This window comes from Astatotilapia calliptera, chromosome 1, assembly GCF_964374335.1.
Source record: "Astatotilapia calliptera chromosome 1, fAstCal68.1, whole genome shotgun sequence".
NCBI lineage: Eukaryota > Metazoa > Chordata > Actinopteri > Cichliformes > Cichlidae > Astatotilapia > Astatotilapia calliptera.
Window position 1 is genome coordinate 2,303,576 of NC_137422.1, and position 14,355 is coordinate 2,317,930.

Below are 14,355 nucleotides of genomic sequence, written 5' to 3' on the forward strand. Positions count from 1 at the left end.
TTGTTTAATGGAGCTGTACAGCAGCTCACAGACGGCCAACCACTCGTGTATTTTTAATAGACGAATTCAAAGTTTATGACAATGAATGAATTTGTTGGAAGATGTAATTGCACGCTAATCAATGTATATTTAACAGTATACACGCTAGTTTTATTTTCTCTTAAAAAACCTCAAAATGAGTTTTAAATTGTATAAATTTACTAAACTAATTCCTTAAACATTTATTGTGAGCAGGGAAAATCGGCTAAAACCCCGAATCTTTTCTCTAGCAGGCTTTAAATAAGTTAATTGCATTGCTGAAGTTGAGTCTGTGGGGAGGGACGGTGCTTTGGAGCCAGCCTTGTGTTTGTGGCACTTCTACGTTAGCTTAGCTAACCTCTGGAGGTTGCTGCTTGTTTATTGCAAGGAAAGTGTAATTTAATAACATCAGTGTTCTCCATGCTTGTGGTGTTACAGGGATATGCAATATTAACAGTTTATTAAAATGTAACCTGTGGTCATTTTGAGAAGGCTGTAGAATCCACGTAATGATTAAAATCACAGGGCGCAAAGCAGGTTGAGTAATATCACTGAGTAAGTAAGGCTGCCTCTGACCACAGCCATGTTGTTCACAGGTATGGTGTGAGGGGGCCTGTGTATCTGAAGAACAAAGAGGGCCTGGTGGTGGTAGCGGGACAGGACGGCAGCTGTGATTGGCAGGGTGGCACTGTGCGAAAATACCCGGACCGCATTACCACCACCTCCAGCTGTGGCACCTCCACCTTCAAACTGTTTGACCACATCACCGTAAGTCACAGAAAACGCTAATCAATCATTTTAGAAGGTTTCCAGCAATGCAGCGCCTAAAGGCGACGATTCCAAATATATATGCATGAGTGTATATGAATCACAGGTTCATACGACTACTGGATCTTTTGTGGTCCAACATTAAGAGACGTTTTATGATCTTGTTGTGATAAAGTGTTGTGTGGTTGCTGCTTTGTTAGCTAATCTCAAGGTAACAAAACGTCAGTAAGATGAATGAGACGAAAATGATTCCTGAAAATAAATCATTTAAAGTTATTCAGTTTATTGTTTTTAAATATTATATGAAAACAAAAACATAAGTGTGGGGGGGGGGGAGCTCTCCTCCAAGACAAGAAATGTAATGCTTCCAGTTTGTGGCGTTTCTACACAAACCTTTTTGTAAAGGGAGATAAAAAATGACAGTGGGCGGTAATTGTTTTCACATAAACGCCTTTAAACGCTGCACGGTCGCACTCTCTCTCTCGCACTCGATAAATGATCCATTGTTGCTCTGCACACGTTTGTTACCACAAACGTCGCATGCACTTATGTCATTGTCATGAGACACTCTTGCAAACAAACTCACGGTTTAGTAACACAGTAGAGCAGCGTGTTTACGGGACAGTAACAGTAATCTAATTACCTTTTTTGCAACAGTAATCCCTTACTTTACTCGTTACTTGAAAAAAGTAATCTAATTATGCGTTGCTGCCCATCACTGGCGTCAAGTTATATTAAGTTCAGGCATGTTACACACGATGATTGTGAGGAATAAGTGCATGTGATTTAAGCAAAAAGAGCAGGAAACATTACCCTAAGGTTAGCTAACAAAAAGAAACTGAAGTAACGGTGTGTTATTCTCACATCTTTGGCTTTAAGACATGAAAAAGTGACAGAGTACTGCTGCTTCCACTGTTATCAACATCTTTTCTTTCTTTCATGGATTTATCCTGGGGTCATAAATGCCAAAGGGCAAAGGCAATGCTAACAACATAGCTTACTGATGGATGATGATGGATGACACATGTGGCCAAAACAAGATAGAAAGAAACATTAGCCCAAACACAAGTTGTCCACCACAGCATTGACTGCTGTCAAGCTATGATCATATCAAACAAAGAGATGATGATGATATTCAACAAACAAATCAACAAAACAACAACCTCACTGTGACACTTGACCGAGGTCACAGTGTTAATGAATGTTTTTCTCCCCCTCTGCTCCAGTCTCCACGTCGTGTGAATGTTAGAAAGCACAGTAAAGAAAGTTCGTGTACGGATGGATGAACGTTTGTTACATTGGATACGTGTGTGTAACATACGTATCCAATTTATCCTATTTATGAACAAAATTGTGGCACAGTCGGAAACTTCTCCACTCTACACCACTGTCTACTTAGCTGTGACGCTGCGCACAGTGCTGAGAGGACTGCTGTTATATGTTACGTCACAAACCTTAAGTGGGCCTGTCTTTGCATAGCATTCCATTAGACTATTTTCAGTAGGTGCCATTACTGTGTAGTGATCGAACTGAGGAATACTGTGACTTACGTTCTCTGCTCTCTTCAGGTTCGTATTTCTGTCCACTCTTCAACTTGCCACGCTGACCGTCTAAACCTCGAGGTCATCAGCAACAAGCCTCACCACAGTGCCAAGTCCCAGCAGCCCAGCCCTCAGGGCCGCAGTCAGCTGGTCAAAGAGGTGGTGCGTCAGAATGAAGAGGCGCTGGCTCAGGAGAAGACAGCCCGGCGCCCCAAACTCTCCAAAGAGGAAAGAGAGTTTCGTCAGAGCAAAACTCCCAGTCTGTACTCTATTCTGGAAGAAATCAGAGAGTTGGCTCTGATGGATCTGGAAAGGGCTTCACGCCTCCCGGCAACAACAGCATTGAAACGCTGTAGCCCAGCTTTACCTCCAAGCAGACACTTGTGAGAACTGCACGCTGTGCGCTAACAGAACGGTGATCATTGAAGATCACTCGTGCTGAGTCATCCAGGTCATTCTTGTAGCTCCAGATTGTGTGTGGACAAACCACACGAGTGTGTGAAGTCACAGGAAAGCAAACACAATATTAAGTAAAAACATGTCCCGCCATCTTTTTAGAAACCAGAGTCAAACCGAATCAGTGGATACGTTTTGTAAAAGTTAGTTTTTAAAATCACATCAAGTTAAACTTAGTTGTAAGGAGGATAGGGAACGTGTTAATGCCAGTGAAGTGTCAGCAGTTACTTTGACAAGACCTAGTACTCACTGCAAATGTGGTTCAATCCTGCAGGAAACTAGTCAACTGCAGCAGGTTAAAGAAGTCTGGTAACAAAAGGCTTTTCTCTCAGCACCAGTGATCTCAATATCTCACTGGTGGGATCAATGTCTTGTGTAAATTAAATGTCTTGTGTTATAGAACCATTTTTGGTGAGTTCACACATATTGTACTACCTGTGACCACTTCATACAAAACCCAGCACGAGTATTGTTCTGGAGATGATAAAACGTCCATTTTCTTCTGCACATCCTGGAATCTGTCCCAGCTGTCATAGGGTGAGAGGCAGGATACGCCCTGGACAGGTCACCGGACTGATAAAACTTCATGTCACTCATTAGCAGACTTTAAAATAAACCCGTAGAGTAATGAACACACCTGAGGTTGGTTGTGTTGGAAGTGATGTATAAAACTAGGATGTATTTATCTTATAGTTTGTATATCAAGAGCCTGTATAGAAGACACCAACACCAAGGACATTTTTATTGGTTGAACTGGTAAATAATCAGAACCGTTTTTTGGTTTGTGGATTTTAAGATTGTTTTCTAGAACTACCAACAGAAATATGAACTGTACATAACTATTTCAATATGTGTGCAGTGGCCTGTAATTAAAAATGGTGTTTTCATTAGCGCAGATGGAGCCACTTCATCGTGTTGCGTTTCATGTCCCTGCAGTAGCTTAAGAAAGAACTGTTCATAATTGAACGAGCACTTAATGCTTGGAAGAGGGTGATGGTCAGTTGACAGCTCACATACTACACACACACAGAGGCCTTTTATAGAAACATGTTTGCAACCAAAATTCTGCCAATAGTGAAACTGGAGAAAGAAGATGCATCAGAGCAGGAACTGTGGATCAGTTCAAATATTTTTCTGTAACATTAGATACCAACACATGGTAAATACGTTTGGGATTTGGACTTTTAAAAATAAGAAAAACATTTATTTCCATTGATTATAAATGTCTTTGCTAACCCAAAGCTGACGTCACAGTAGGAACATGTGCTCAAGATATAAACCACCAGAAATGCACAACATTACTCGAATGAGCAGGCACGAACATTGGGAAACCTTTAAATCTGCTCACTGCCAAAGCTTTTCAGCAGAAACTGCTGCACGTGAACTTTAATCCCCCTCTACACAGTCGTTGCTGAGCTGTTGCTCAGGGCTGAGGCCGGTCTCAGCCTCAGCGGGCTCAGAGTCTTTGGGGGGAAGCGGGCTGGTTTGTTGCGTGGAGGTGTTGTTGGAAGGCTCGAGGTCAGGATCTTCTACAGTTTCATCTCCATCAGTAGAACCTTTGATGACATTTGGTGAGGATGCAGCTGGAGGTTTGTCTCCTAACATGTCAGCAGTCTGAGAGGCTGAAGGGCCTGAAAGGGTTGAGAATTAGAAACAGTGATGGTTTCAGTCAACACAGACACACTCAGTCTACTACGATTTATAAAAGACAGGCAAAGCTGAGATAATGAAAAATGAAACTGTAAACTGCAGGGTTCAAACTCATTGTTCAGGGTCAAATTTAAGCACTTTAAGCACTTTCAAGGTCCATTATCAAGCTTTTCCAGCACATTACCAAAAACAGTTTGCATGTTCCACTTTGCATCACCTCAGTAAGACCATGTAAAAATTAAAACAAATCGTCTTAGGTTGACTTAAATGTTCTTTGTTCCTCTTTTGTTAAAACAGAGAAAAATGCACCACACAAAAATACTGAAAAAGGAAATGGTTGTCTTATATGCATATAGTGCACAAACTCAAAAAACTCATTTCTCTCAAAAATGCAGATGTGCAAATGTGAACAAATCAACTTGTTAGAGATGCTCATCTCCACTTGGAAAAAACAACCACACAAAAGAAGAAATCTGCACAAATGAACAAGTCTGCTCATCAGATATTGATGCTTCTTTCCTACGGGACACAACAACAGGAGACAGATGTTTGGTACTTTAACTAGTTAAGCACCCACACCACCAAAAATGAAACACTAGTTAAGTGTCGGACTAACGATTAAAGCTTTCACTTGAGTGAAGTCACTAATATTACTGCTACTGCTAAGTAATGTTAGCCAAGTTTAAAGCACACTGCATAAATCACCATGCCATAACTAACTGCTGTGCTAGCACTGCCGTACTCTATCACACTCAGTGCATTTCAATCATTTCTCCAGCAAGTTTGATAGCTAGCAAAATAATAATCATAGTTTTAAACATTAGCCTGTGTTATGTACACATACTCGAAATTATTTACTGTCATGTGACTCAAGAGTACAAATTCCTTCAGTGTCGTTTTCCATCGAACACTCATTAAAACAGCACGAACCCTGAAACTGCTTATTAAAATAATATGTATGTAAATAATAGTATGTTGCATTATAAAAAATTAAGCTTTTGACTGCCCTCCAGAGTTCACGTTAACTTCAGATCTCTGGAAGCTACACTACCCGAACGATGTCAGCTGTTTAGTTTCTATACTGGACAGAAAAAAAAAAAGGGGGGGGGGGGGGGGTGGATTGGCTCCTCTTAAGGAGGACTAATGACTAAAATGTGAAAGTTTAAAGTCGATGAGTAAATCATGCTCGGGTAATACAATGGAAACGGTCTTATATCACCATCTAGTGTTATAAACTGTAAACACATTTTTATGGGTGAAGGCTCATAATAGAGACCGATCAACAGGTCATTTTCTTTTCTATGGGTCTCATTTAAATCACATTACATCATTTCTGCGGTAAATGAGGACCCTGAAGAACGATTTAATGTCACTGTTAAAGATTTGTAGACAATAGATCGCAGACAGCTGGCTCCGCTTTAACTAAAGAGGAAGTAAAAACAGTTTGGATCACAAGTGTAAGGCAAAAACAAAAATACTACGCTGACATCAGACAGGCAGTAAAGAAATCAATGTTTTCTACATGCTTTGCCTCTTATTACCAAACTCCACACTAATGTGAGGAATCTCTGGTGGTTTGGACGAACTGTGCAATACGGGAACTCGTCACTCGACCTTCAGGGTTTCTGGTGGATATATACACTAGATCCACTTCACTATATTGTAAGGAGTATTCACTCACCACCCATCATCCAAATCATTGAATTCAGGTGATCCAGTAACTTCCACAGCTGTATAGAATCAAGCACCTAGGCATGCAGACTGCTGCTACTAAGTGGAAGTGTTTGGGAACGACAGCAACTCAGCCATCAAGTGGTGGATCACGTAAAATCCCAGAGTGGGGGTCAGTGGATACTGAGGCGCACAGAGGTTGCTAATTTTCTGTGGAGTCCATCGCTCCAAACTTCACGTGGTCTCCAGATTAGCTAAAGAACAGTGCACAGAGAGCTTCGTGGAATCCATTTCCATGGCCGAGCAGCTGTAGTCCAAGCCTTACATCACAGAGTGCAAAGCAAAGCAATGGGACACAGCGGTGTAAAGCACGCCGCCACTGGACTCTAGAACAGGAGAGATGCAGTCTATGGAGCGACGGATCACAGTTCTCAATCTGGAAAGCCGATAGACAAGTCAACTTAGCAGTTGCCAGGACAACAGAGCTCCAGGTTTGGTGGCAGGGGGATTTCGGTGCGGGGTTGTTTTTCAGAAGTTGGGCTCAGTCTCTTCGTTCCAGTGAAAGGAACTCTTAATGCTTCAGCATGCAAAGACATTTTGGCTCCCGACTTTAAGGGAACAGTTTGGGGATGGCTTCTTCCTGTTCCAGCATGACTGGGCACCAGTGCACAAAGCAAGGTCCACAAAGACATGAACTCTGGCATGGGAGTCCTGACCAGAACACCACTGGGATGAATGAGAGCAGAGACTTGGAGCCAGGCCTTCAACATCAGTGTCTGACCTTACAAATGGTCATAAACTCCCATAAACACTCCCAGAAGAGTTGAAGCTGATATAGCTGCACAGGCGGACGTCGTGAATGGGATGTCACTCGAGTTCATATGAGTGTGGGGGCAGATGAGCAAACACTTTTGGCAATATACTGTACATTCAATGTTTTGCTTTTTGTATTTTCATATAAAGTTAATACACCAATGAAGCTAGATGATCCTTATGAACCTTCGCTGGATGTTTTGTAGCAGAATCATTAATTATTTCTGTTATATTGTGTCCCAGCTGTATGATACATTTTTGCCATTCTTACCAATTTGCTGCTGGCGTGCGAGCCTCTTTTCCAGGGCCCGCTGTCTGTTCAGCTCAATGCGTTTCTGCTGCTCTTCGGTCAGAGAGGGAGTAGGTGGGGGAGCGAGGGCTTCGGCAATCTGCCCTTGGGGAGCATTAATAAAACTCTCTCTGCTGAACAGATCAGGATCCCCAAATGTTTCCAGTTCACGTTGTACCTCTTCGTCACCAGCACCTGAACACAATTTCAAGCAGTGCTGATAATTAAGTCCTGTGGAATATGGCAAGTATTTCCTATGTGCACCTGCAGGTGTGAATCCACCGTAGGGCTGTTCGATACAACGATATATACAAAACGTCTATTTCATTTTACGCTATCGTTTGTTTCGTGGTGTCGCAAAATAAACTGTTTACGGCAATATTTCTTCATGGTTCTGATGTCACTGTAGTAAAGTTCTCTCTTTCTCTTATATATAAAACCACACTACGGACGGACAAGCGCCTGTTTTTATGCGTCGTCGTTAGCAACAACGACGGTAAAACCATCGCGTGTCCGCTTGTTTATGTTCCACATAAACCTTTCAGAATAAAGCTCAAGATCCTGTTGAGGCTTTTCAAAATAAACGGAATCACGTGAAAGAGCAGATTGTTTACGGATGAGAAGTAAAACAGAGCCGCCAGGTGCTAAAAAATAAACCTTAGACTCAAACGTTAGAACAGGCTTCTCCCCGCAGCACGCCGTGTAAGAAATACTCACAAAGAAAACGGCGGCCGTTACAACTTATGTCTAAAAATGTATTGATTCATGCATCGGTTAAAACACTCGACTCCAGCTACATGACGCGCAGCTGGAAACACTTCACGCAAGTCGAGATTCACAGAATTGACAGAAAATGTTACATTTCTGTGATTTATATCGTTATCGGACGATAGAATTCTTATATCGGGAGATGAGACTTTGGTCATATCTCACAGCCCTAGTCCACCGTATCCCCATCAGTAATGATTTTTCTTCTTACCATCTGTACTTGTAAAATCTTCATGTGTCAGGGGCATGTCCAGTCGTATTCGTTTAAGACATGTCTATAGAAGAATGAGTAAAAAATTACAAATTCTGAACATTAGGAATCCCACACGCTTGCAGGAAATATTCTACTGCTTCCTCTCACCTGCACTTCCTTTTTGCTGCCGAGCCTTTCCACTTTGTCAATAAAATCTTCAAATTGCAATTTGGGGTACAACCTGTGGGCCCAGTTCTCCATCTTCTGCATCAGCAGCCGCAGGTCTGCAGCCTAATGGGGCAAACATCAAAAACAGCGAGTAGTGATATGAAAGAGGGCTGTGTGTGATAGGACGCTTCTTCTTCCCACTAAAAAATGACTTCCAGTCATTGGAACAAAAGACATCTTAATTTGGTAAACCAACCTCTGGTTCCCCTCACTCATTTTTGACCACGACAGAAAGGGCAACTTTTGACCTTTTAGTCTCAAACCAAATTTAGGACATCTAATTAAAAGCTGACAGGCCAAACAGATTTAGCTCAAAAACCAATGTTCATTCACATCTGGTAATTGGTGGGACAGATGTTATCATATCCTACCTCGTGTCCTTTGCCTTTGAACTGGATATTGTCAAAGAGAGTGCCCAGAGCTGGAAGCCCTCGATCTGATATCAGCCTGGGAAAAAATATTAAGACTAAGTTAAACCATTAATGGATTACAAGCAGGGTTAGCAGCACATCCAGGCGTATTTGGCTTATCCAATTCAGGATCGTGGATGGCTGAAGCCTATCCCAGCAGCCAGGTCGCCAGCCTGTCACAGGGCCAACACAGACAGACCCTCTGAATGGAAATGTCAGTGCCTTCAGATGTACCATGTTCAGAAGGCAGTAGCTTGTTGGGGGGGGGGGGGGGGGGGGGGGGGGGTAGGGTGTTTGGTTTTCAGGGTGCCCACAACCTTTCTTTTCCCACCTGTTTGTACATAAGGCAGTATAATGAGAAATAGTCAAATTTCTCCATCTAAAAAAAAAAAAAATTGCTATCTATCTCTATATCTCTCTCTCTCTATCTATCTCTCTCTCTATATCTATATCTATATATATCTATATCTATATATATCTATATATCTATAGCAAAGTTGCAATTAATTTGAATATTTTATCAAATGAAAATCTATGTTTTTCTTTAATACAGCTTGCAAGTTTTATCCTAAGTATAATCGACGTTCTTACTTAAAAGCTTATTTAACATCCTTTGATTTAGTATAACTTAGTTCTGTCCAGGAACATTGTGAACAGAACAGTAACAGAGGAGTGCCACTGGGACACCCACTGGGAGACTACTGGGAACGAGCCTGACTTATGGTTGGCAATACTAACCAGGTTCACACTATAGGTGTACAGAGACTGGAAACATCTTTCTCACACACATCCAGGGATGTCTCCAACGCTCTGACAATTTTCAGTCTGGGAATTTTGCCCATCCAAATGATGAAAACAACAATGGTATTAGAGTCTTTCTTCTTTAAATGACTGGCAGAGTGAAGCTGCACCATCATCACACAGATGCAGTCATTTGTACCCGCCGCTAAAGCGTAAGAAGACGCTGCAGTACTCTGCGAAACGACAGGTGTCGCCACTCAGATAATATCACATCACTTTTTTTGTGCAAAGTTCTTTCCACAAACTTACGTTTTCAAACATTTGCAACAACTCTGTGTGTCAGTGTGTCTCTGAGCCTCTGTGCACGATTATTAGTGAAACGGTGATAAAAACCAGTGCAGTCACAGACTCGTGTTCAACCTGGCTGCAACACTGACAGTCTGCACACGTCAATCAATGATTTTGGCCTCCTTGTGTCCCAGCTCACACAAGATGACATCAAATTCCTATTTAAATGCGCATTTTAATGCATTTCAACCCTCTGTCGTGATATAAATGTCTTTGCTACCTGTGGGAGTCCAGCTTGGGTTGGGGTCTCTTCACGCCTCTCCTTTTAGCAGTAGGGACATCAGCCAGCTGTGATACCTCACCTTCATCTCCTGCATTGAAAACACATGACAACAGGATGTGTTTCTAACTCATTCTGTTGGCAGCGTGGCAAACTTCAAGCTTATCTTTAAATCCAGACAAATTATAGACTGGAGGTTACAGAAGAAATGTGCTGGTTTGAACAGTATCTGATAGGTTTCATTTGCTCACGCAAACAAAAACATGTGTGTTGTTATTGTTAGAAACATCCAGTCTCAGAGAGATGCTGAAAAACCAGTTCATGCATTTGTTAATTCTAGGCTGAACTAACAAATTCATTATTATCAAGCTGTCCCAAAAAGCTTTGTGGAAGGACTATGAGAGGTTGTATTTCTCCCACATTAGCCTTTTTTCCTGAATCTTATTTTTCTATGATTCTTCATTAAACCATGAATTTAAAATACAAAGTTCTGAATCATCACATCTTAAAGACCTCATAGTAATCCTGTAAGAGCACAGCAGCATCTACCATCTGCAAAAGGGTCTCCTTCCTCCTGGCCTCCCCGGCCTGGGGAGTGTGGTGGTGGGAGTGGGGGGAAAGCTTCATCCTCTATGCCGTCATAGTCAGGAATGTCCTGCGGGCTATTTTCCTGTGGGTCAACCATGGTGAGTCGGTCCTGGAGACAAAGTAAAAGACGTGTGAGCCCCAGTCGTCAACAGCATCAGCATTAAGTTACATGAATTTAACTGCAAGTTGAAAAAATGACATTTATTTCTGTAAGAGTAATTCTTTACTGTGTTACAACATCAACATGAAAACCTAAAAAACTGGCATTTACTTTTTTCTTTTTTTACATCAACAGGAGGAGCTGTACAGACACTCATCCCACCTGGAATTATACCCCAAATTCAGAAATGTACTATTATGATACATTAATGGTCCATTATGTTTGTTTCACAGTTATATACATAATACAATTTATAGATTTGTATATATTTACATTCTATCAGGGATGAACTGGTTGTGAACCTTTGGGCTGATAATGACATTTAAAAGTTACAATTTGGATGAATTATTACTGCGATACTTCTTTTGGACTCTGTAGTACCACAGAAATATCATTAAAGTAACAGGTTTGTTTTAAAGTCTTTCAGCTGTTCCGTAAGCATCATCGTCATCATCATTTATATAGCACTTTAAAAACACACCTGGCAGACCGAAGTGCTGCACAATACAAATGTAGTAATAAAATAGCAAAAAACAAACATAGCAATAAAGTAAACTCTTGAGCCAAAATGATGTGACACAACTAGGGCTGCCACAAACGATTATTTTGATAGTCGACTAGTCACCGATTATTTATGCGATTAGTCAACTAATCAGATCATCATCCACTGGACGTAAAACTACAGCTTATTGCACCAGCAGCATCTGCTCTTATATAACTATCATTAGCTTACAGCTTTAAGCTTTTAAGGTGCTAACTAAAAATAAAGACAAGATGATAGTTTATTCAATTTTAATGAAATTTGCAGATTGTTTCGGTGAAGTTTAATAAACTCCTTGCTATCTAAAATATAACAGGACACCGGAGTAAATTCTCCAGCATCTCACACTTCTGATGATCAGCTGTCTGCTTGACATTTATTCAGCTGTGTAAAAACTATAACTTTAATCTCAGCCAAACCGATTTACTCAGGAACAAATAAAATACTAAAAAAAAAAAAAGCCAAACAATAACATTTTAAGTTATCTAAGTGACTCATATATATTTAACCTGAGTAGTGAAAGACGGCGGTGGGTTTGAAAACAATTTGCCGGGAGTCCGGTGTTCTCACCGTGCTAGTGACCTAGCCCCCGGCTCGCTATCGAGCTAGTGGGTAACAGACGTCTCCGAAAACGTTGGAGCGCTTTTGAAAATATGTGGTGTCCTGATAAACTGAGCCGATATTTGAGGTTTACACAGCTACATTCTCGCCTGAAAATATGTTAAACGTTTATTTTGTGACCCAGAAAGAATAATAAGAGTAATATTAAAACTAACTAGCTGCCGCCATTGTTGGAAACTGAGCTGGGCCGCGCTATGAATTCTGGGACACAGCTGCTTCTTCTTCTTCTTCGGGGTTTAACGGCAGCTGGCATCCTTGTACATGCAGTGCTGCCATCTTCTGTTTCAGTCCGTTATTACACTCTTAAATCCTGCCACTTATTCCTGCGTCTTTTGGGATCTTACAAAGCTTCAAACGACGCGTCGACTATTAAATCAGTCGTCGACGATTTTGATAGTCGACGTAATCGTGACTAGTCGACTAATCATGGCAGCCCTAGACACAACACAGACACAAAAGGAAATCTTCTACATTGTTTTGCTGTTCACACAAGTTCTAATGCTACCCTTTGTTTCTGGAAGGAGACGATTTTCTGTCCAGTATTAAAGTTCAAAGAACAGGGTATCCGTCTCCAGTGGGCTGCTAAACAAGTTTACCAGAAAAATCAGACCCACGGTCATGTTGTGTCACTTTGAGTGATTAGTCAGCAGCAATAACAGGGAATGACAAACTGACAGACTTTGGATATAAAACAAACAATTTAAACATTTAGAAGTTAAACATCTTCTCGGATTCCTTTTGCTGCACATGTCTATGTATGTATTTGCTGTACAGTGTCATTTGTTTGGAACATTAATCTTGATGTATACATAAACATTTGATTTAAAAAACGTGTTTAAAAATGAACACTGACACAATTAAACACAACACTGGTGCACGGTGACTGCAAACAGAAGCAGCTGCTTGTATCCTCCTGTGGATACAAACCAGCAAGAACTCATCAGATCTCTGTCACTTACCATTAATGAAGTTTGGCTTTTATTAATAAACAGAGAGCACGGATATCGGGCAGGTATCACTTCGTCTGGGCCCTTAATGGGGTCGTCCGTGAAGCGGACACGTCAGTAGCTCGCAGGCGCAGCCACAGGAAGGTGGCAAACTAAACAGGCTGCTGATCGGACCCAAACCGCTCGGCTCTGCAGGATTTCACGGTCAGAGCCGCAGCAGCAGGACACCATGATGTTAGCGGCTACAGTTTAGACAGAACCAAACTGAGAGACTTTGGGTAAGCTATGAATAATGTAAGCTAACTGCTGTCAGATGAAGGAGCTCTAAAGTGTGACAAGAACATGACACAGCAGCTCTGTTTAAAATGAAAGGAAACGTTATTGTCATACCTTATGAGCAGTCGACAGAGAAACACGACAACTTTCAGCTTCAGCCGCTGAGATGCGCCTTTTTTCCCTCCACAGGAACGAATGAACGCCTCCTTCCTCGTGGTTGTTATTAGCGCTCAGCAAACAGCAACATGGTGCATTAGCGCCACCAAATGGACAAGTCAAATTCTGTCAAACAATTTCGCCTGAAAAATGAAATATGGCCTGATAGCTTTCACCCAGGGGCGATTCTAGGATCAGAGCTTTGGGGGTGCTGAGCACCCAGAGAGCTGCCCAACCAGGCAAGATCAACTTTACTCATCACGATGAGACGTCTTCCCCGTCTCGTCAGTCCCTGCATCCCTACATGTCTCCAGTCGTCCTCTGTCTGTCTCCTCGGTGCATTTAAACCCCTGTACCTCGCTGTCCTCATCGTCTGTTGTCCTCGCCCCATGTCTGTGCAAGTCTGCAAATTTCTTTATTAAATCACAAGATTCTTAACTTCATCAAGTCTCTCTGTGCCTGGGTCCTCGTCATGATACATGACATCACTGTTTTGCAACTTTGCCTATGGTACAATGGATGAAAAGATCTTTACTGCAGATACTACTATGGCTCTGTAGATTTTTTTACATTTTATTTTCACCTATGTCGCCTCACCTTGACTGGCACATCTGTCTATCACTTTTTGGTAGTCAACTCTCTCAAGCAGTTAAACGGTTTCCGTTGTGCCCGTCACTGTTCCCTGTCTGTTTGCTTACCTGGTTCTTCCTGACCTTGTACTTTCTCCTCACGTTCCCCTCTTTCCTCTGTCCCTCTTTGGACTGACAATCATACACAAATAGATTATATTCAATTAGATGAACAAATTACATTAATATGAAAAAAAAATACTGTTAAGATCACTAATAAAAAGTCCTCTCTCAGTGCGTTTTCACCACAAGGCAAATAACCAAACCACGTGTTCATCTAATAAAAGATGTACATTTGTCCGCAGGCTACGGACAATTTTAAG

General features: G+C 41.5%; 2 protein-coding genes across 5 annotated transcripts in view; one reads left to right on the forward strand and one right to left on the reverse strand.

The window, feature by feature from the left end:
• The window catches only part of dis3l (DIS3 like exosome 3'-5' exoribonuclease), a 30,104-nt gene extending 26,426 nt beyond the window's left edge, over positions 1-3,678 (forward strand). For both annotated transcript variants that reach the window (XM_080301183.1, XM_080301187.1), the window contains exons 17-18: positions 615-786; positions 2,355-3,678. In XM_080301183.1, the coding sequence (XP_080157309.1) occupies positions 615-786; positions 2,355-2,714 (532 nt within the window). In that variant the 3' untranslated portion in view covers positions 2,715-3,678. The remainder of the gene's footprint in view (positions 1-614; positions 787-2,354) is intronic.
• On the reverse strand, positions 3,498-13,485 carry LOC145428671 (TIMELESS-interacting protein-like). 3 transcript variants are annotated; one of them, XM_080301201.1, is made up of 8 exons: positions 13,362-13,485; positions 10,664-10,811; positions 10,115-10,205; positions 8,767-8,842; positions 8,336-8,458; positions 8,186-8,249; positions 7,189-7,401; positions 3,498-4,414 (listed from the first exon to the last, which is right to left on the reverse strand). In XM_080301201.1, exons 2-8 carry the CDS (start codon positions 10,797-10,799, stop codon positions 4,170-4,172), a joined length of 948 nt encoding a protein of 315 aa, XP_080157327.1. In that variant the 5' UTR covers positions 10,800-10,811; positions 13,362-13,485; the 3' UTR covers positions 3,498-4,169. The 3 variants fall into 3 exon arrangements, with proteins under 3 accessions (XP_080157327.1, XP_080157321.1, XP_080157329.1); XM_080301195.1 differs by lacking the exon at positions 13,362-13,485 and adding an exon at positions 12,984-13,194; XM_080301203.1 differs by lacking the exon at positions 13,362-13,485 and adding an exon at positions 11,974-12,229.
• Positions 13,486-14,355: the final 870 nt, after the last annotated feature.